Genomic DNA, 23,547 nt, shown 5'->3' on the forward strand with positions numbered 1-23,547 from the left:
GGTTAGCACCTGGCTAAACGCTATGCCTCCTGTTATTGTGTTCTTCTATTATTATATATTATTCTACATGCATATCTCTTATTTTCATCTTAGCTGCTGAGCATGTTTTAATGATGATGATATGACGTGTTATACAGTCGAGATTGTGAAGTCTTTGTGGTTAAACATCTGGGCTGGGAGTTGTAATATTGTAGGTTCAATTCTTGAGCAGGACACTTAATTTGGGGGTCTGAATAACTTATAATTGTAAGCTATTTGTCTATTTATTCATTAAATGGGTATGGTGCTGAGTATACAGGGTATACTCAGAGTATACTGAGTATCAAGGAATACAGAGTAAGACGGACAATTAAATAATACAAATAAGGCAATATACACAAAGTATAGCAGCATTGAGGTATGAGTCATAGTGTTGAAGTATTAAGTAATAAATATTTATATGTGTATATATGTTACAGTGCTGCACATATGTAATAGTAACACAACTGTTTCTGATATGACATGTTTGAATTACAGGCAAATCTACAGAGAGCTGCATCCTAGCTGCCAGCATGTCTGGCACTGCCACAGTTCTGCAGCAGTTTGTGAGTGGTCTTAAGAGTCGCAATGAAGACACGCGTGCCAAAGCTGCTAAAGACCTCCAGCACTATGTCACTACAGAACTAAGAGAGGTACACTGTACTACTTTGATCACTCCAAGTATTTACATAATTAAACTTCATCAGCAGAGTCAAAAGCCTAGATTTTACTACAGTCAAAAAATATTCTGTATTTCTTTTTCTAATTTTAATGTCTAGGTACCACATCTGTGACTGTCATAAAATAATTATTTTAACTCGTCCTTCAGTGTTTAAACAAACAAGAAAGGAAACATATTTAAGTAAATACACTTATAATGGAAGCATAACTGCATGTGCATGACCACATGCCTTTGTGGATGTACTGCAAGATCCGCTAACAGGAATACTGCCAATAATAAATAATGAGAAGTTCATCCACCCAGAAAAGTAGCATAACTTATGTAGGATGATTTAGATTTTACAGCTTACAGGGGTCAACGCTAGGGATTTTTTTCTACTGGCCTCGTCACACTATCGGTTCAGAATTTTTACTTTTTACCTTCCTAAATTTTCACTGGCCCCACCGAAAAAAAAGCTGTTTTCATTGTATTTGACCCATTCATATTCTAATAAATAATTGTTTATTATCTAATAAATAGTTGTTTATACGACACCAACATTTTAGATACCAGTGAAATTACACAATTCTCATTTCAGTAACACAGCTAGAACCAACAGCAACCTAAATAATATAAAGTTCAAACATTATTAAAAACAATCAGTAATAAATAGGGGTGTAAAGGTACATGTGTTCATTCTGAACCGAACTGTATGGATCTATACTCTGCAATCTACACTCTAATCCCGAAGGGGGAGCGTGGTAATGCAACGCTGTTTGCTACCAGTAAAATGAGCAGAAGAAAGAAAAAGAAGAGACGATGATCTGTATATTTAAATGTAATCTCTCAACCAGTGTTTCAACTGCTTAAAGGTGCCCTAGATTGTTTTTTTACAAGATGTAATATAAGTCCTAGGTGTCCCCTGAATGTGTCTGTGAAGTTTCAGCTCAAAATACCCCATAGATTTTTTTTTAATTAATATTTTTAACTGCCTATTTTGGGGCATCATTAACTATGCACTGATTTTTTCAGCACGGCCCCTTTAAGAGATGCGCTTCCTCTGCCACACGAGCTGTCGACTATATTACAGCGCATTTACAAAGTTCACACAGCTAATATAACCCTCAAATGGATCTTTACAAGATGTTCGTCATGCATGCTGTATGCATGCTTCGAATTATGTGAGTAAAGTATTTATTTAGATGGTTCCGTTTGATTCTGTGTGAGTTTGAGGCTATATGCTCTGTGGCTAAAGCTAACATTACACACTGTTGGAGAGATTTATAAAGAATGAAGTTGTGTTTATGCATTATACAGACTGCAAGTGTTTAAAAATGAAAATAGCGACGGCTCTTGTCTCCGTAAATACAGTAAGAAACGATGGTAACTTTAACCACATTTAACAGTACATTAGCAACATGCTAATGAAACATTTAGAAAGACAATTTACAAATATCACTAAAAATATCATGATATCATGGATCATGTCAGTTATTATTGCTCCATCTGCCATTTTTCGCTGTTGTTCTTGCTTGCTTACCTTGTCTGTGCACAGATCTAGCCGTTAATACTGCCTTTCCTTGTCTAATGTGTCGAATGGGCTGGCATTATGCAAATATTGGGGGCGTACATATTAATGATCCCGACTGTTACGTAACAGTCGGTGTTATGTTGAGATCCGAGTGTTTTCCGGAAGTCTTTTAAACAAATGAGATTTACATAAGAAGGAGGAAACAATGGGGTTTGAAACTCAATGTATGTCTTTTCCATGTACTGAACTCTTGTTATTCAACTATGCCGAGGTAAATTCAAATTCTGATTCGAGGGCACCTTTAAAGATATCAATAAAACAGCTTGAGAATAATATCTCATGTAGCAATACATTTACCTCGGGCATTTAGTAGTGTCTACGGCATGTTGGTTCACTTGAAGTAAGTATGTGTAAGAAAGGGCTCCCTATATAGTTTACAGCATTAGCTAAGATAGTTTTTTTTTTTCCTTAAGAAAATTTTAATTATAATTGAATTAACACAGCGGCACATTTGTTGAAAAAGCACAGTATAATAATAAAAAAAGAAAGCAATTTTATGTTTAGTTTTATTCCCATGCTGTACAAAACCGAGGTGCGTAACGAACCGTCAGTTTTGTGTACTGTTACACCTCTAGTAATAAATAAATGAATCACAAGCAATAGCAAAAGTAGGGATGCAAAGTGGTGGAAAATTTCTGGTATTTATAATTTTCCAAAAGTTTCCAGATAATTTCCAGAATTACTGGAAATGTTCTGCCCCTTTGCATCCCTAAGCACAAGTAATTACAATAGAATAGAGACACAAGTGGAAAAGTTTCCCAGCTTTTTAGGCAGGTCCAAGAGTATCATTCTGGAAAGATATACTACAGAAATTAAATAAAGTAATCAATTGTAAAATAAAAGCATAGTCTTGCATAGTATTCACTGCATATGTTAAATATATATTAATTCTTATTAAAGATACAATACTTATTTAGTCAAGAGCAGGGGAAGACTGGCCATCTGGAGCACCGATAGTTTTCCCGGTGAGCCGCTCGGCAATGTGAGATGGTACTGTCACAGTCACCGTCTTGTCCCATTTGTTTTGGTTGTCATGTGCTTCCTTGTTCTAAGTTCCCGACACTCATCAATCACCATGGACACTAACCAGCATCACAGCTGTTTGTCATTTTCATTGTGTATTTAAGTTCCTGCCTGTGTTCTGTTCAGTGTCTGGTATTGTTAACATTACATGTGTTTGCTGTCGCCCGTTCTGCCAGTCTTTGAGATTAAACTTGTTACTTGAATCTTCTGCCTTTGTCTTCCTTGGAGCACACGCGTTACAGAATACTGGACCAAAGAATGGATTACGCAAATAAGTTTGCGCATGTGGCTCAGGAGAGCCACGATTTTTGCTTGTTCACACAAAACTTTTTTCATCTTGCACTCACCTGCCCCTATGACGACGAGACCCTGAAGTCGTTGTTCTGGATCGGGGCGAACTACCATCATCCTCTGGACCTCCCAGACACCTCCTGACTCAACTGGAAAGAAGCCATCATCAGGTGTCTGGAGAGTGTCCATCCCTGGTCCAGAGCACAGCCAGACCCATATCTCCTCCATGGACTGCGGAGTACTCATGTTTCGAGTTTCCACTGGCCACGATGCGTCAGCCAGATCCCGAAACCACGAGGACAGAGGTGACCATCGCCCCGGAAGTGGAACTCCATCTGATGTCTGACCAGGGGTGTGAGCCCATGACATCTGCGGACGAGGGAGAGATGACTACAGAGAGGGAGGACTGGCTGATTGACTTCAGCGAGGATTCGACTCCCACCCCATCCCACCCGGTATCATCATCATCATCGGCATTTTCCATGGACTATATTATGAACTCTGTCTTCCTTACCGTTTCTCTGCCCACGCTGCCATCACCACTGTGCTCAGCCAGTCCTCCAGTCACATCACTGACGGATGTCTACAGCTCTGCGCCGTCTCCGGGGAATCTCTGTGACATCGAGCCGCAGGTCATACATCCATCAGCAGTGCCCAGGCAAGAGGATCCTGTGGCTTCGCCTCCCACCTTCAACCTCTTTGCTTCATTTCGGCCCATTGACCTGCCGGCTCCGTCCAGGCTCCTCCCACCTACGGTTCCACCGGAGACCCACTGACTGATGGCTCCTCCGGTCTCCCTCGTCCGGCCGACTCCCCCTTGGTCAGTCGTCTCTTCTCTTCCGCCACGGACTTGCAGTTTGTTTGCGCATAATAGCGGACTCGCGCATGCCTTATGAATGACTGCTGTATGTCACTGTAATCGTCTTTACCTCCATTTCAATTGTCATCCATCAAAACCTTTTTAGCGATACTGGTTTTCTTTTTCCAACTGAGAGAGTTAGTTTGCGTATCCTGTGTTCATGAAGCACCTGGGCATTTTGAGCCACCGTTCAGTCTGTATTTCACAGCAGGACAATGAGAAACGGCCTGGACTGATGATTTAGCGCTGCCAGAGAAAACAAAAGTAAAAATCACCAGCGTGTATGAAACGCGATATATATACAAATAAACTTGACGCGCCTTATAAAGTCTAATAACGAGCACAAACTGTTAAATAGAAATTGACGTGCAAGCAAAAAGGTTTCTGTCCTACGGTGTTTTTTCTACTTTACTACAGTAAAGAATGCAAATGGCCTATAATAGGCCTAAATGCGAACAAAAGAAACGTTTATAATCCCCTGCATGAGTGAAGATTTGGAAAAAGAAACAGAGATTCCATGTGGAATAACTAATGGAATATTGTTAAATTCTCTGCTAATCAGGTGACCAGATCGCGATTCGCAAAACAGAATACAAAGCTTAAATGTATGGACTCGCGTACCTCTGTCATTCGGCATTAACCAAAATGTTTCCATGGCTGCGATGTCACATTTAATTGCTAACCTATTATTTCTTTTGTAATCAAAGCTTTGTGCTTCACTCGTGTCATATTCAAGTAAATACCACAGCCCTATCAGTGGGTACCGAAAATACCCGGAATCTCGGTACTACAGAAATGCGGGTATCGTCACATTTTCAATATTTCAGTACCGACTTGGTACCGAAGTACCGTTACTTTTGACAACACTATCTATGGGTTATTGATGCTACAGGGGATGCCTGACCTGACGAAAGATGGAGAGCTGTACTGCTTCACTGCCTTGGCACAGATTGACAATGAATTTTCTACTCATTTCCTAACACAGGTACGATGTATAAAGATGCAGAGGATGCATTTAGTGATCGACCGATGTATCGGTTTACCGATATTTTTCCCGATATTTAAGCATTTTTCCATAATCGGGTATCGGTTTTGTAATATCGGATTCGCCGATTTACGGCGCCATCTTGTGGCCGTTTTGAGACTTCCTCCGTCTGAGGAGATCAGTCAACAACAACTCAGTGCACAGGTAAAGTATATGTTCTACTTGGTTTGCTTTAATTAATCAACTTTATTTAACATAACCGACATGCACAAATGAGATCTGACACATAAATTCCTGATATAGTTAATTTATGCAGCTTGTTTCTAAACAATTGAGACAAACTCATTGAGTCACGTAGTGTAATTCGTCATGTCCTGCCCCAATAAAGACGTAACTTTACATGAATTAAATAAAACAGACGTGAATGAGTGCATGTTGAAAATAAAAGCGCTGAATTTAATTCTCTATCTGTTGTATTTGCTCACCATTAGTCTAGTCTATATTATCATTTACTACATAACAATTATTTCGCTAATACACATATAAATATAGCCTACCGCTTTGTGGAAATTAATTATTTATTATCTCCATGCGCGATCGCGGTTGATTAAGTTATAGTCAAACAGCACTTTGTCAGTTGGCATTTCATGATTTAACAATAAATTAAATTTAGATCATAAAATGCCAACTGGCAAGTGCTGTTTAACTTTATTAGATTATATAATCATTTGATTTACTACATAACCATTATTTAGTTAATACAAATCTAAATAAATGCAGCTCTGTGGAAATTATTTAATATCTCCACACGCGATCGCGGTTGAGTAGCCCAATTTATAGTTTTGTGTAAATGCATAGATAAGTTACAGCACTTTGTCAGAAAGCATTTCATGATCTAGACCGACAAAACATAATAATTAATAACACTAGTTGGAAAATGCAATGATGTATGCTGTTTTGTTTGTTACTTTCCTGACAATGTTATATATTCCAGCTAATATTACATTTACATTTACATTTTACATTATATTTACATTACTTTACTGAATACATATTATTCAGTAAAGTTTTTTTTTTTTTTGTATGCAAGGAGGGAGTGATTGTTATAAATAAAATGGTTTGTTCAGCTCATTTGTGTTGTAATAATTGTCAAAAACAGAAGTAGAACAGTTAATAAATATCGGTTCTGCATATCGGTTATCGGGTACATAAACATGCAAATAATTGGTATCGGTATCGGTTATAAAAAATCAATATCGGTCGATCACTAGATGCATTGAAAGCATAGTAGCTGAGCGCCACACCTTCCGTAATCACTGTCAGGCGCCTCATGAGACCAGTTTGTTGCTTTGCGTAAGCTTGTTGTTTCATGTGAGTTGAACAGAACTGGACAGAACTGTTACGATAGCAAGCTGGATTAAATCTGCTGCCAATCAGGCTAAATCCATTTCAAATTCCTGTCCCATACAAATGGTGCAGCACACAATGGGGAAACCATCACAAGAACCACTTATTTCTGCTCAGGTAGGGAAGTCATGCTTTCGCTGTGGATTGGATCGGGGCCGCACTTAACTAATGCTGCAAACTGCCCGGCTGCAACTGCAACATGCAGGAAGAGTAACAAGATTGGATATTACCCTAAACTGTGCCGAACAGCGCAATCAAATACAAGCGAGGTCCGTGAAATTTAATTACCAGAAGTTACTGTACTGTACACCAAATTTTCAGCTCATTCTTCCAGCATTTCAAACACAGTGACTCTATCTACTTCTGTCTCACAGTCTTATGCGGTGGACTTAGTGGTTGATAGTGGGTCTTCCGTATCTATCCTGTCCTATAGCACTTATGCATGCCATTTCAATCCCTAGCGCAATCCACAGCCAGGCTGGTGACATACAAAAGCCCAAATTTTGGTGGTTGGATGTTTGTCAGCGAATGACCTCTCTGTTCCTGCTAGGTTCTTCATTGTGGACAAAGGGACACCACTCATGGGGAGGGATAATATCTGCACTTCATGTGAGGATTCTGCCTCCTAATGCCCTTCTTGTGCCTGCTTCAGCTCTGCCAGTCTTTCAGTGCACTGTTACTGAGTCAGCTGAGTTTGGATGTGCTAAAATCTTTATACACACAGTGTAAAGCTGGATTAAACCATCACACCTGTGCACCAAAAACTTTGCTGTCTGCCACCTGTCTGTTCGTAGTGCTGTGTCAGAGGAATTAAATTACTCGCAAGCAGCTGGGGTAATAGAACGCATCAATGCCTCTGCGTGGGTGTCACCAATTGTTGTTACACAGAAAAAGTCAGGTAAAAATAGGATGTGCCTTGACATAAGAGATCCAAATAAAGTCTTGATTGTAGACTTTTTGTACTCTCTGCTCTTAAAAAGTTATAATGTTTTCTCTACCATCAACCTGACTAATGCTTACTACGTGCTGCTGCATTAGGACAGTCATGACCTGACAGCCTTTATTACTCATGACGGACTGTTCAGTTTTTGTTGTGTTCCTTACGAATTGGCTTTAGCACCTGCGGCATTTAAGAAGATGACACCATCATCCTGACTGGCTTGTTAGGGGTTGAAAATGACCTGGATGACATTATCATCCATGGATGACATGTCTATGCATGACAAAGCACTTCAAGCGGGCTTACAATGACTAGAAGCTGCTGGCTTGCAGCTCAATAAAAGTGTTGGTTCCGGCAAACCAGTCTGTTGTTCTTAGGTCATACTGTTTCAGCGGAGAGTGTTCCTGATGAATCACATGTACAGGCAATTCAAAATGCCCCTACTGATTATCATGTTTGCCCTTACCTGCTTCTCCTGCAGATAATGCTGTTGCTCCAGCTCCTGTTGATGTTGATGAGGAGTTTGTTGCTTTTCTATCTGCTACCTGTAATTCTCTGTCTGCTGCTGATATTAGTGCTGCATATGTTTCCTGCCCTGCTCTAACCAAACTTCATACACAGATTTCTAATAGTTGGCCTCCTTCACCCAAGGGACTGGATGATGAGTTGTTGCCATTCTTTAAACTGCACTGGCAACTGTCTGTTAAGGACAACTTTGTCTTTCGGGGCTCATGGCTGATTGCACTGGCGCTTTGATCTGTGTTGGTATCCATAGCACACAAAGGACATCAGGGAGAGGTGCTCATGATATTGCCAGTTCCTGCCATGTGTGTCAGCATAATGACAAAACTGTTACTGTAAGTCACAGTCACACCCTGCTCCTCTCCTGCCGGTGCTACTGCCGATGGACCATGGTAGAAAGTGACTGTGGGTATAGTCAGGCCATTTGACACTGCTGCATCCGACTACACGTTTGCTATAACCTTAACTGACTATTGCAGTAAATGGCCTAAGGTCTCCTTTACTCACACTTTCATTACATTTACATTTAGTCATTTAGCAGACGCTTTTATCCAAAGCGACTTACAAATGAGAATAGTAGAATCAATCAAATCAACATGAGAACAACAGTATGTAAGTGCTGTGTGAAGTCACAGTTATGTCAGTAAAGTGCTCGTAGCAAGGATTTTATTTTATTTTTTTTATAAATACACAAATAGATGGAAATAGAATAGAAATCAAGCTAAGTGCTACTATTACTGAGTCAAGTGCTGACGAAAAAGATACGTCTTCAGCATTTTTTTGAAAATAGCTAAAAATTCAGCTGCTCGGATAGAGCGTGGCAGGTCATTCCACCATCCAGGAACAGACCCGGAGAAGGTCCGTGAGAGCGATTTTGTGCCCCTTTGTGATGGCACCACAAGGCGCCTTTCACTTGCAGAACGCAAGTTTCTGGAGGGCGCATAAGTCTGAAGTAGTGAGTTAAGGTATAGCGGTGCAGAGCCAGCGGTCGTTCTGTAGGAAAACATCAGAGCCTTGAATTGGATGCGAGCAGCTACTGGCAGCCAATGCAGACTGATGAAGAGAGGAGTGACGTGCGCTTTCTTCGGTTTGTTGAAGACCAGTCTTGCTGCAGCATTCTGGATCAGTTGTAGTGGCTTGACAGTGCATGCTGGAAGGCCAGCCAAGAGAGCATTACAGTAGTCCAGTCTGGACAGAACAAGAGCGTGGACAAGAATTTGTGTGGAATTCTTCTATAGGAAGGGTCTAATCTTCCTGATGTTGTACAAGGCAAATCTGCAGGACGAGGCCATTGTCGGAACATGATCTGTGAAGCTTAAACAATCATCCATCACCACTCCAAGGTTCCTGGCTGTACTGGAAGGAGTAATGATTGACGACCCAAGTTGAATTGAAAGGTTATGATGAAGTGTTGGGTTGGCACCGACCACAAGCAGTTCTGTTTTTGCAAGGTTGAGTTGAAGGTGGTGGTCCTTCATCCAGGCAGAAATGGCTGTCAGGCAGGCTGCGATGCAACCAGCAACCGTCGGATCATCTGGTTGGAATGAGAGGTAGAGTTGTGCGTCATCAGCATAACAGTGATAGGAAAAACCATGATCCTCTGAATGACAGATCCTAGTGATGACATGTAGATGGGGAAGAGAAGTGGTCCAAGCACGGAGCCCTGAGGTACCCCAGTAGCAAGATGATGTGACTTGGACACCTCACCTCTCCAAGATAGCCTGAAGGACCTACCTGAGAGGTAAGACTCGAACCACTGGAGTGCGGTTCCCGAGATGCCCTTCGACATGAGTGTTGACAGGAGGATCTGGTGGTTAACTGTGTCAAAAGCAGCAGACAGATCCAGCAAGATGAGTACTGATGATTTTGAAGTCGCTCGTGCCAGTCTCAGGGCTTCAGTGACTGAGAGCAAGGCAGTCTCAGTTGAGTGGCCACTCTTGAAACCAGACTGGTGGTTGTCAAGGAGGTTGTTCAGTGTGAGGAAAGTAGACAGTTGGTTGAACACAACTCTCTCAAGTGTCTTAGCAATGAAAGGAAGAAGGGATATTGGTCTGTAGTTTTCTAAAAGTGCTGGATTCAGAGTGGGTTTTTTAAGCAGTGGGGTAATCCTAGCCTGCTTAAAATCTGTGGGAAATGTTCCAGTGTAAAGGGAAGAATTGATAATGTGAGTGATTGCAGGTACAATTGAGGAGGAGATGGCCTGAAGAAGATGAGTGGGGATAGGGTCTAGCGGACAGGTAGTAGGGTGATTGGAAAGGATGAGTTTTGAAACATCTGCCTCAGAGAGCATGGAGAAGGAGGGGAGAATTTGTGTGTTTTCCATTAAGATGTCATTGTCAGTGTGTGGTGTGGAGGATTGGCCTCTGATGGTTGTTATTTTATGTTTGAAAAATGTGGCAAAGTCATCAGCTGTAAGAGCTGACGTGGGAGGGAGGGGAGGAGGGCAAAAAGAGAAGAGAAGGTTTTGAAAAGTGTGCGGGAATCAGTTGAATTGTTAATTTTAGTGTGATAGTATGTGGTTTAGCATTGGAGACATTAGTAGAGAAAAAAGAAAGGAGTGACTGATATAAGCTAAGGTCAGTAGGATCTTTAGATTTGCGCCACTTCCTCTCTGCAGCCCTGAGTCTAGACCGATGCTCACAGAGAGCATCAGAGAGCCAGGGGGCAGAGGAGGTGGCATGGGCTGGTCTGGTTAAAAGGGGGCAGAAGTCATCTAAGCAAGATGTTGGAGTGTTGCAAAGAGTGTCAGTAGCATTGTTAGTGTCCAGTGATGAGAACTGGTTAGGGGGAGGAAGTGTGGATGAGACCAAAGAGGATAGGTGGGATGGTGAGAGGGAGCGTAGCTTTCGAAAGTAACATGATGGAGTGTGTGTTGAGTTAGGGGTCAGGTTGAGATTAAAAGTGATGAGAAAGTGGTCTGAGGTATGTAGTGGAGTAACCAGTGTATTGTCGGTGGAGCCACAGTGTGTGTAGATGAGGTCCAATTGGTTACCTGATTTGTGGGTAGCTGAGGTAGCCACTCGCTTGAGATCAAATGAGGCAAGCAGAGTGTGGAAGTCAGCAGCCTGAGGTTTGTCTAGATGGATGTTGAAATCTCCAAGTACTAGCAGAGGAGTACCTTCCTCAGGGAAGGATGAGAGTAACACATCCAACTCCTTCAAGAAGTTACCTAGCTGACCTGGGAGACGATAAACAACTACAACATGGATTTTAGTAGGGTAGGTGCCAGAGATCAGAGGTCAGAGATCGCTAACTATGGCTATTCAAAACACTTTTCAAGACAATAAATACACGATTGAGACATTGTATGCATGCATTGCCTCAGTATTTGCCTCTGAATAGCGCTCTCTCCGTGGCCGTGGCCGCATTAGCGGATAATGAGCTGAATCACGGACTTCTGACATAACTCTCTTTTCATACAGATTACATAAACAGAGAATTTTTGTTTTCGATTTGACTTACACGATTTAAAACCTGACATTTAAACGTTTCTTTAGACATAAGTCTAATTTTTTTGTCATTAGTATTCACTAAGTTACAGTTCATTTTCTGATAACTCTGTTCAGTTTACGTCTGCCGCTTTCTCTGTTTTTCTGAAAGAAAGGAATATTCATCACCATCATTGCTCTCTCTACTACCCGTCACCTAATGGTGCTGTAAAGAGGTTCAACTGTGTGCTCAAATGCATGGTCCAAATGGCCATCCAGCAACATCAGCCATGAGAACCTGTGGTAACTAACTTCTTGCAGGTATATCATGCCACTCCACATGCAGCTCTTCAATGGCAGGCAAATGCACACAAGGCTGTTTATTTTGCCATTTTCTCCTGTGTACCCGTCAACGGACATGGCTTTGTGCTGAAGGGTTACATTTTGGCTGCAACACAAAATGTAAAAGTACACTGATGCTAAGTGGGGAGCTTGCACTCCTTGTTTCCAAGAGGGGGATAAAGTGAGGGTACGGAACCCCTTGCATGTTCTTAAGGGATACAGAAAGTTTACTGATCCTCTCACATTTACCAAAAAACTGGGTACATACATTCTTAGTGATGGAAAGACATGGAATGTTTCCTGTCTCATTGCATTTCCTTGCACACCAACAACTCTGGCTGAGAACACTGCAAACTACACATATACACTTATACTGTTAGACCTAAATCATGTGATTTCTGTAAGCCAAGTGGCTGAAGGACTATGTTATTGATCTGATGTGCTGTTCTGGATTTGATGTGTGGATGTGTTTGTCACTACTCCTGTCTTGTTATTGCTTACTAACTCCTGACAGATACCACACATAATGTGTATCTAAATCTAAAAGCTAAGTCACTAAATATTGAGAATGTAACGGCACATATTATATTTTTCTAACTCTAAGTGATCGACCACTGATTGGATCGACCAGCTGATAATCACTTCCTTTGATTCAATACGTCTCTCAACTTCATGCTCGCCTCACATAAACCATTTTAATGATGCAAAAGATGAATGGCTGAGCGGCTGGGCTAGAGTAAAATAATAATGCGGTTACAAGTTATTATAATCTAAACTACTTTATTAAATAACTCTACTAACAGTAGCTGCTGTTCAGTTTGCATACTGTTGTTCTCCTACTCACTCTTTCCCTATCTTCATTCAAGCTCCGGGTGAATGGTTGCCAGATATCCCAAAATAGCAAGACAAGCCCCTTAAAAAAATGGAATAATAAACAGACATGGCTAAACTGTACCAGGGGAACAAATATAAACAATATAACTAGTACCAATTCCAATATCTAACAAAATTAAAAGGCAGGAAATAAAATAATTTATAATAATCGTGACCCCAAAAATGGATTTTTAATTGAATTGTGAGATTCCAAAAGATTGCCTCCCCTAGTTCTTGCATTCAAAAACAGCTGGACAGAGTGTAACAGAATATGAGAGTTTTGGCTACTTTGAACTACAAATTCTATAAAAAATAGAATAAAATGATGAGCTCATTTTCTGTGTACTGTAGACCAGTGATATGTAAATACAACAAACAATATAGTGAAAGCCAACTTTTTAAATGCCTGTTCAGTGCTTTTTCTGTGACAGAAATATAATGTTTTTGAATTGTCTTAATGTGTGGCCTTTTATTAGTAAATATTATCATACAGTTATTTGCGATTTGATTGAGCACATCGTGTTTTCTTCAAAACATGAAGTTTCATCTTAATAATGTATGCATGCTCAGGCCCGGAACATTAAGTGCAATGTGAGTGCAGGCATGTGGGGAAGGGGGTACAATTGTGTTTGGGCACTGTAAAACGTAACTGTGCCAAATGTGAGTATGTCCTTTAAAGTATACAAATATTGGCAAAAGTCATGTTTAGTGTCCTATCTTTTTGCTTCTTACTCAAGCTGAGCCAAGATGAAGCCACCACTTTCTATGACGAGCTGAACCACCACATATTTGAGTTGGTTTCCAGCTCAGATGTCAATGAGAAAAAAGGTGGTATCCTTGCCATAGGTGAGTATGAATCAAATGACAATCACTGTCTCCTTTAATATTTTTATTTTTAATAAAACAATGGAACATGTAAATATATGTAACCTTATGTTTCCATTATGCCAGATCAAACTAATTTTGCTTTGAGAGTGACTTGTCATCATTTCATTGCTTGGTTTGAAGTGTTGTTATTGTGTAATGGTTGTCTCTACAGTGAGTTTGATTGGTGTGGAGGGGGGAAATGCCACCCGTATCAGCCGATTTGCAAACTACCTACGCAACCTGCTTCCCTCCAGTGACTCAGTGGTCATGGAGATGGCCTCTAAGGCCATGGGTCACCTGTCCATGGCGGGAGACACCTTCACTGCAGAGTATGTGGAGTTTGAGGTGAAGAGAGCTCTTGAATGGCTGGGAGCAGACAGGAATGAAGGAAGACGGCATGCAGCGGTGCGTAGAAAAACTTAACTGCATCATATTATATGTGACCCGCTCTGGCGAAATGAGTCGGAAGTTGCAACATTCTATTTTAAGATATGGGCCGATAATGTGGAAAAACAATGAAAAAATCTATTTTTTTAAGCTAATTTCAAAGAACAGACTTTCAAAAATAATCTCCCAAAGTTTTGTAGTCCAGATAATTGAGTAAAGGTATTTAAATGGCTATTAAATTTGACATGGAACTCCTCTCGTCACTTATGAGCATTTCCCAGTATCCCTCGAAACGTCTCTGCTCTCAAAATATGGTGTTACACGTTGTATAGAACCAATCAAAAAGCTTAGAAATGTAAACACACTGACATAAACACTGATTTTTGTCAATGGGAAGCCCCGTTTCGACTGACAGGCATGCGATCGGTCCAGCCATCCTCCTGTCAGACTAGCGCACGCTCTGTGTAAACAAGCTAGCAAATCTCCTCAATGTCTAGTTGTGAAGCAGTTAGCAGTGATCGAGATGTCGAGTTAGCCAAAATACGTGCCTTTTGCTGTAAAGGGTGTAAACTCAACAATGGAGAGCCGTGTTTTCTGTCATTTGATGAAGATTTTGTTTACGAGATACGTCTGTCTATGGCCTCTCTCTCACTCACACACACACACACACACACACACACACACACACACACACACACACACACACACACACACACACACACACACACACACACACACACACACACACACACACACACACCCTCTCAAGCAAAAATGTAGCACCTCTGTTCAATCTTTCTGATTTTAGTAAATCTTTGTAAACGTGCCATATAAAATATTAATTCAAATAAATACTTTAAAATAATTTGAGCTTCAGCCTGGTTTAATAGCATTTATATATGTAAAAATGTCTTTGGTCAAATTAAGCTGTAAAATAAATAGTTTATCCCTTTAAATGCAATGGATTTTGAAAGATAAACAAAAAACGGGCAAAAAAACTTTAAAAGCAATTTTCTCAGGTTTTCAATTGGAAAAAAGAGGGCAGACGACCATAATTCAAATTGGTATATCTTTAAAACCATTCAAGGTATGACTGACTAGGATATCATTTTAAAGCTTATTGTCTCATCTTTCTCAATTTTGAAATTTGGGTCACTGTGACTCATTTTGCTGGATCAGGTCACATATAGTCACAGTGAATTGCAGACAAACTATTTGAAACTCTGTAGCACTGTAGACCTATTTTAGAATCTATTTTATAATGGAACAGTTTATTGAACCTGTAGATAAAACAAAACAAACAAAAAAGTGTTAAAGCTCACACTCAAGGACGAAAAAAAAAAAAAAAAATCCTCAATTTTATTTCAGAGGTCCAAACTGAGCAAAAATTGGAGATTTGGTGTGGTTACAGATACTTATATTGCCAAAAGTAAGATTAAATTCTGATTGTAATGTAAATCAATTAGATCTTTATAACAGTATAACAGACAACTTACATAAATTGCTTACTTACATGAATATCAGCTGTCACTCTATGTCTCCCAATAATATGTCTTAGTAAGATGACACTTAAAGGCTTAGTTTTATTATCAAAGCTATGTAGTTTTTATTGTGGGGGTAATGCAATACAATGCTTATTTAGAGATGTACAAATAAACATTCCTTAGAAGTATCATAATTGAAGTTGCTTCAGTCCAGTATTGTGAAGAGACAATAGAAGGCATGTAGCAGATTCTGTACAACACTTTTTCAGTAGTTTTGATCATGTTGATAATTTAGAGGCCATAGAAATAGCTGTATCAAATATGATACAGGAGACTAAAAGTAGCATTTTTCCTAGGATTATTTTAATCAATGTACCGGATATGCTGCTATAAAAAACTTTATATCATACTCTCTCTAAAGTTATTGAACAATACTTCTGTACTGATAACAATACTGATCTTGTTGCTCTTCTCAGTGAACTGACCACACTTGGCACTGTGTTTTTGTTTCAGGTGCTGGTTTTGCGAGAGCTCGCTGTTAGCGCACCTACATTCTTTTTCCAGCAGGTGCAACCGTTCTTTGATAACATTTTCTATGCTGTGTGGGACTCCAAACAGGCCATTCGTGAGGGTGCAGTATCTGCGCTCAGAGCCTGTCTGATCCTCACCACCCAGAGAGAGACCAAAGAGATGCAGAAGCCACAGTGGTACAAGGTCAGAATCAACACCTTCAACTGTTCTCAAATGTGTTTGCATTTATGTTATGGGTATATGGGCACTCTCACATTCTGTGTATTTTGTTGTCCTTAACAGCAAACATTTGAGGAAGCCGAGAAGGGCTTTGATGAAACTCTGGCTAAAGAGAAAGGCATGAATAAGGATGACCGTGTGCATGGAGCTCTACTCATTCTCAATGAACTAGTGCGAATAAGCAGTATGGAGGGAGAGGTATTAAACTGCACATGCTATGGGCCGTATGACGCATGATTACCTCACATTACACTGCCTTAGTGAAGCTTAGTTACTGTGTTTCTTTTTCTTTTCTTTTCTTTTCTTTTCTTTTCTTTTCTTTTCTTTTCTTTTCTTTTCTTTTCTTTTCTTCTGTTCTATTGGTTCATTTGTTCTTTTTAGGGGCCAAGCACCGATGGTGCGGAGGCACCTATTGTATCTGTTGGTGTTCTTTTTATTAGGGGCCAAGCACTGAAGATGCGTAGGCACCTATTGTATCCGTTGGGTTCTTTTTTAGGGGCCAAGCACCGAAGGTGCGTAGGCACCTATTGTAATCGTTGGCGTTCCGTATTCTTATTAGGGGCCAAGCACCAAAGGTGCGGAGGCACCTATTGTATCTGTTGGCGTTCTTTTTATTTTTATTAGGGGCCAAGCACCGAAGGTGTGAATGCACCCTATGACGTCATTTTCCATCATGAAAATTTTCCCGCCATTTTGATTTTTCCGAAAAACCTACTTTTTCGAACTCCTCCTAGGCCGTTGCTCTGATTATCATGAAAATTGAACCAGATCATCTTCAGACCATGACTGCAAAATGTTCTCAAAAGCTGTTTGAAAGATCGATCCGTTCTCGAATAGGGCACAAATAAATTCGACCAAAAGCTCGCAAAATCACAACTGAGGCTATATCTCCAAAACGATTAATCGTATTCTGACCAAACTTCGTACATGTCATCACAAGCATGACTTGAGGCAACATGCAGTGTTTCGGCACAGTGCCACCTACTGGTACAGAGATACGAAAAATGGCTATTTTGACTAATAACTTCTGAATGGTTTGTCCAAAAATCATTACTTTGGTCTTGTTAGATTCAAGGCATCATGCCGAGTCGAATGATAACCATTATTACCATATCAGCCATTTTGGCCGTCTGCCATTTTGAATTTTGTGCTAAAATGCTGTATTTTATGAACGCATGAGTGTATCATCACAAAACTCGGGATAGGTCATCAGCACAAAGCCTTGAAGGTGCCTGAGAAGTTTCGCACCAGCGCCACGTAGTGGTAAAATCAGATATTCAAATGCTGATCACTTTGACTGTGGTTGACTTATTTTCAAAAGAGTCATATCCTTAGACTCCTGAAACCCTGCTGAGTCCAACGATACCAAACATGCTAGGTTTCGACTTATGGTTTGTCCACCATGTTGAATTTTGCGAAAAACCTGTTTTTTCGAACTCGTCCTAGACGCTTTATTTGATTGTCATGAAAATTAAATCAGATCATCTTCAGTCCATTGTGGCAAAAAGTTATCAAAAGCTTTTTGATAAACTCAACCTTTCTTAAATAACACGCAAATCAGTTTAACATAGAGCACCCAATTTGGACTCATGGCTGTATCTCTGCAATGATTTATCATATTTAGACCAAACTTCATACATATCATCCCAAGCAAGACCAGAGCCTACATGCTGAGTTTTGTCATAATGCCACCTACTGGTCTGGAGATACAAAAAAGCCAAAATAGCCATTATTTTTGCTTATAGCTTCAGATAGGTTTGTCCAAAAATCATAAAGTTGGTCTTTTTCGATTCGGGGCATCATGCCGAGTCGAATAATATCCAAATTTCCCATGTCGGCCATTTTGAATTTTGTTTTAAAATGCTGTATTTTATGAACGCATTAGCGTATCGTTACGAAACTCTGTATGGGTCATCAGCACAAGGCCCTGAAGGAGTCTGAGTAGTTCCAAACCAGCGCCACCATTTTTTTTTTTTTTTTCATATGCTTATAACTTTTGATCTGGTTGACTTATTTTTACGGGAGTCATATCCTTAGCGAGTGTCATTGTCACCTCACTCTGACCATACCACATTCTTTTGGTCACAGCGCCACCTATTGGTCGAAAGTGATAAACCAGTAAATCTTTATTATTGACTGTATATATCGTTTTCTTCTTATTAGGGGCCAAGCACCGAAGGAGCGGAGGCACCTATTGTATCCGTTGGCGTTCTTTTTTTTTATTTTTAGGGGCCAAGCACCGAAGGTTCGGAGGCACCTATTGTTATTGTTGGCGTTCTTTTTTTTTCTTTTTTTTTTTTTTTTCTTCTTCTTCTTCTTCTTCTTCCGCTCTTGAAGTCTATGGCAACCCATAGAACCGCTTGCGGGAAAGTTGTGAAATTTGGCACACAGTTAGAGGACAGTCTGACCTTTGTCCACAGCAAATTTGGAGTCTCTATCTCAATCCCTCTAGCGCCACCAGCTGTCCAAAGTTGCACTTATGTTTATGTTAATAACTTTTGAACCATAAGGGCTAGAAACAAAATTCTTTCTTTTTCCTCTGATTCCTTGGGTCAAGACGAATCGATCGCATCCTATGACGTCATTTTCCGTCATGAAAATTTTTCCGCCATTTTGAATTTTCTGAAAAACTTACTTTTTCGAACTCCTCCTAGGCTGTTACTCCGATTTTCATGAAAATTGAATCAAAGCATCTTCAGACCATGCTGACAAAAAGTTATGGAATTCAAGTTGATTCCTCAAACCGTTTTCGAAAAACTCACGAACGAATTGTACGTAGTGCTTGCGAAAACAGAAGTAAGGCTGTATCTCCGCAACGCTTTATCGTATTCAGACCAAACTTGGTACATGTCATCACAAGCATGACCTGAGGTACCATGCAGTGTTTCGGCGCAGCGCCACCTACCGGTGCGGAGATATGAAAAATAGGTATTTTTGCTTATAACTTCTGATGGGTTTGTCCAAAAATCATAAATTTGGTCTCGTTGGATTCGGGGAATCATGCCGAGTCGAATGATATCCAATTTTCCCATATCGGCCATTTTGGCCGTCGGCCATTTTGAATTTTGTGCTAAAATGCTGTATTTTACGAACGCATTAATGTATCTTTACAAAACTTGGTATGGGTCATCAGCACAATGCCCTGAAGGAGCCTGAGAAGTTTCGGCACAGCGCCACCTTGTGGTCAAAAGTTATAACAAAATTTACAAAAATGCTAATAACTTTTGACTGTATTCACCAATTGTAATGAAACTGGTCTCAGTAGATTCCTTGGGTCATGCTGAGAACATAAATATCACATTTGCTAAAGTCAGCTAAACTTCCTGTCCGCCATATTGTTTTTCTTCAAAAACCTACTTTTTCGAACTCCTCCTAGACCGTTGCTCCAATTTTCACCAAAATTGAACCGTGTCATCTTCAGACCATGCCGACAAAAAGTTATGGATTTCAAGTCGATAAGTCAAACCGTTTTCGTATACCGGAGCAAAGAATTTGAGATGTGATGCAAAAATTACCCTTGAAGCTGTATCTCTACAATGCTTTGACATATTTAGACCAAACTTGGTACATGTCATCACAAGCATGACCTGAGGCATTATACAGTGTTTCGGTGCAGCGCCACCTACTGGAGTGGAGATATGAAAAATTGTTATTTTGCTCATAACTTCTGATGAGTTTGACCAAAATTCATAAATTTGGTATGGTTCATCAGGACAATGCCCTGAAGGAGCCTGAGAAGTTTCGGACCAGCGCCACCTCGTGGTCAAACGTTATAACAAAATTTACAAAAATGCTAATAACTTTTGTCTATATTAACCAATTGTAATGAAACTGGTCTCTGTAGATTCCTTGGGTTATGCTGAGAACATAGATATCAAATTTGCCATAGTCAGCTAAACGTCCTGTCCGCCATATTGTTTTTCTTTAAAAACCTACTTTTTCGAACTCCTCCTAGACCGTTGCTCCGATTTTCACCAAAATTGAACCGTGTCATCTTCAGACCATGCCGACAAAAAGTTATGGATTTCAAGTCCATATGTCAAACCGTTTTTGTATACCAGAGCAAAGAATTTGAGGCATGATTCAAAAATGACTCTTGAAGCTGTATCTCTTCAGTGCTTTGACATATTGACACCAAACTTTGGAAGTGTCATTGTCACCTCACTCTGACCATACCACAACAATTTGGACACAGCGCCACCTATTGGTCGAAAGTTATGAACCAGTAAATCCTCATTTTTGATAATTTTTCAGCTCTTATGCCTAAAATGATCTTAATACGTCTTTAATTGTTCACTGTTGCAGTTGGTCTGATGCTCCCAGCCGTGTTGGCTGGTTTCTTGTGCCGTTTTTGTGCTTGGCCCCGTAATTGCTGCTTGCAGCTATATTTAGGGGCCAAGCACCGAAGGTGCGGAGGCACCTATTGTTTCCGTTAGTTTTCTTATTTGGGGCCAAGCACCGAAGGTGCGGAGGCACCTATTGTATCGGTTAGATTTCTTTTTTTTTCTTATTAGGGGCCAAGCACCGAAGGTGCGGAGGCACCTATTGTATCCGTTAGATTTCTTTTTTTTAGGGGCCAAGCACCGAAGGTGCTTAGGCACCTATTGTTATTGTTGGCGTTCCGTACGCTTATTAGGGGCCAAGCACCGAAGGTGCCAAATTTCCAAACTTGGTACGTGTCATCACAAGCATGACCTGAGGCAGCATACTCTGTTTCGGCGCAGCGCCACCTACTGGAGTGGAGATATGAAAAATGGCTATTTTTGCTTATAACTTCTGATGGGTTTGACCAAAATTCATTAATTTGGTATGGGTCATCAGGACAATGCCCTGAAGCAGCCTGAGAAGTTTCGGACCAGCGCCACCTCGTGCTCAAAAGTTATAACAAACTTGACAAAAATGCTAATAACTTTTTTTTCTAATTGCTCACTGCTGCTGTTGGTCTGATGCTCACGGCCATGTTGGCTGGCTTCTTGTGCCGTTTTTGTGCTTGGCCCCGTAATTGCTGCTTGCAGCTATATTTATTATTATTATTCTTCCGCTCTTGAAGTCTATGGCAACCCATAGAACCATATGGTAAAAAGTTATGAAATTTGGCACACTGATAGAGGACAGTCTGAACTGTGTCCATAGCCAATTTGGTGTCTCTAACTCAATCCCTTTAGCGCCACCAGCTGTCCAAATTTGCACTTCTGTTTATGCTAATAACTTTTGAACCGTAAGGGCTAGAAACAAAATTCTCCTCTGATTCCTTCGCTCATGCCGATTCGAATGCACCCTATGACGTCATTTTCCGTCATGAAAATTTTCCCGCCATTTTGATTTTTCTGAAAAACCTACTTTTTCGAACTGCTCCTAGACCGTTACTCCGATTATCACCAAAATTGAACTAGATCATCTTCAGACCATGCTGACAAAAAGTTATGGAATTCAAGTTGATTCCTCAAACCGTTTTCGAAAAACTCACGAACGAATTGTACGTAGTGCTTGCGAAAACAGAAGTAAGGCTGTATCTCCGCAACGCTTTATCGTATTCAGACCAAACTTGGTACATGTCATCACAAGCATGACCTGAGGTACCATGCAGTGTTTCGGCGCAGTGCCACCTACTGGTGCGGAGATATGAAAAATGGGTATTTTTGCTTATAACTTCTGATGGGTTTGTCCAAAAATCATAAATTTGGTCTCATTGGATTCGGGGAATCATGCCGAGTCGAATGATATCCAATTTTCCCATATCGGCCATTTTGGCCGTCGGCCATTTTGAATTTTGTGCTAAAATGCTGTATTTTACGAACGCATTAACGTATCTTTACAAAACTTGGTATGGGTCATCAGCACAATGCCCTGAAGGAGCCTGAGAAGTTTCGGCACAGCGCCACCTTGTGGTCAAAAGTTATAACAAAATTTACAAAAATGCTAATAACTTTTGACTGTATTCACCAATTGTAATGAAACTGGTCTCAGTAGATTCCTTGGGTCATGCTGAGAACATAGATATCACATTTGCTATAGTCAGCTAAACTTCCTGTCCGCCATATTGTTTTTCTTCAAAAACCTACTTTTTCGAACTCCTCCTAGACCGTTGCTCCAATTTTCACCAAAATTGGTTTCACCAAAAAGTTTCGAACCAGCGCCACCTTGTGGTCAAAAGATATAACAAAATTGACAAAAATGCTAATAACTTTTTTTCTAATTGCTCACTACTGCTGTTGGTCTGATGCTCCCAGCCATGTTGGCTTGCTTCTTGTGCCATTTTTGTGCTTGCCCCGTAATTGCTGCTTGCAGCTATATTTATTATTATTATTCTTCTTCCGCTCTTGAGGTCTATGGCAGCCCATAGAACCGCTTGTGGGAAAGTTGTGAAATTTGACACACAGTTAGAGGACAATCTGACATTTGTCCATAGCAAATTTGGAGTCTCTAACTCAATCTCTCTAGCGCCACCACCTGTCCAAAGTTGCACTTCTGTTTATGCTAATAACTTTTGAACCATATGGGCTAGAAACAAATTTTTTTCCTCTGATTCCTTGGCTCATGACGATTCAGATGCACTATATGACGTCATTTTCCGTCATGAAAATTTGAATTGAAATTGAATTGATTTGAAAAACAAATTTTGAATTATTCGAAAAACCTACTTTTTCAAACTCCTCCTAGGCCATTGCTCCAATTTTCACGAAAATTTAACCAGATCATCTTGAGACCATGCTGACAAAAAGTTATCAAAAGCTTTTTGATATAATAATCCGTTCTCGAAAACTTCACAAATGAATTCAACGAAAAGCTCGCAAAATCAGACTTGAGGCTATATCTCCACAACGCTTTATCGTATTCAGACCAAACTGGGTACATGTCATCACAAGCATGACTTGAGGCAACTTGCAGCGTTTCAGTGCAGCGCCACCTACTGGTCCAGAGATACGAAAAATTGCTATTTTTGATTATAACTTCTGATGGGTTTTGTCCAAAAATCATAACTTTGTTAGATTCAGGGCATCATGCCGAGTCGAATACTATCCGATATTCCCATGTCGGCCATTTTGGCCGTCTGCCATTTTGAATATTGTGCTAAAATGCTGTATTTTATGAACGCATAAGCGTATCGTCACAAAACTC

The 23,547-nt window shown here is 40.3% G+C and overlaps 1 protein-coding gene across 4 annotated transcripts in view; it reads left to right on the forward strand.

Moving 5' to 3' along the window:
* The window catches only part of mtor (mechanistic target of rapamycin kinase), a 344,442-nt gene that overhangs the window by 1,647 nt on the left and 319,248 nt on the right, over positions 1 to 23,547 (forward strand). For 3 of the 4 annotated variants that reach the window (XM_067394176.1, XM_067394175.1, XM_067394174.1), the window contains 5 exons: positions 517 to 671; positions 13,678 to 13,786; positions 13,980 to 14,212; positions 16,192 to 16,392; positions 16,492 to 16,626. In XM_067394176.1, coding sequence (XP_067250277.1) covers positions 552 to 671; positions 13,678 to 13,786; positions 13,980 to 14,212; positions 16,192 to 16,392; positions 16,492 to 16,626 — 798 coding nt within the window. In that variant the 5' untranslated portion in view covers positions 517 to 551. Of the gene's footprint in view, positions 1 to 516; positions 672 to 1,711; positions 1,861 to 13,677; positions 13,787 to 13,979; positions 14,213 to 16,191; positions 16,393 to 16,491; positions 16,627 to 23,547 lie in introns of those variants that run through there. The other variant, XM_067394177.1, reaches the window with a different exon arrangement.

The sequence above is a fragment of the Chanodichthys erythropterus genome, chromosome 9 (assembly GCF_024489055.1).
Source record: "Chanodichthys erythropterus isolate Z2021 chromosome 9, ASM2448905v1, whole genome shotgun sequence".
Lineage (NCBI taxonomy): Eukaryota > Metazoa > Chordata > Actinopteri > Cypriniformes > Xenocyprididae > Chanodichthys > Chanodichthys erythropterus.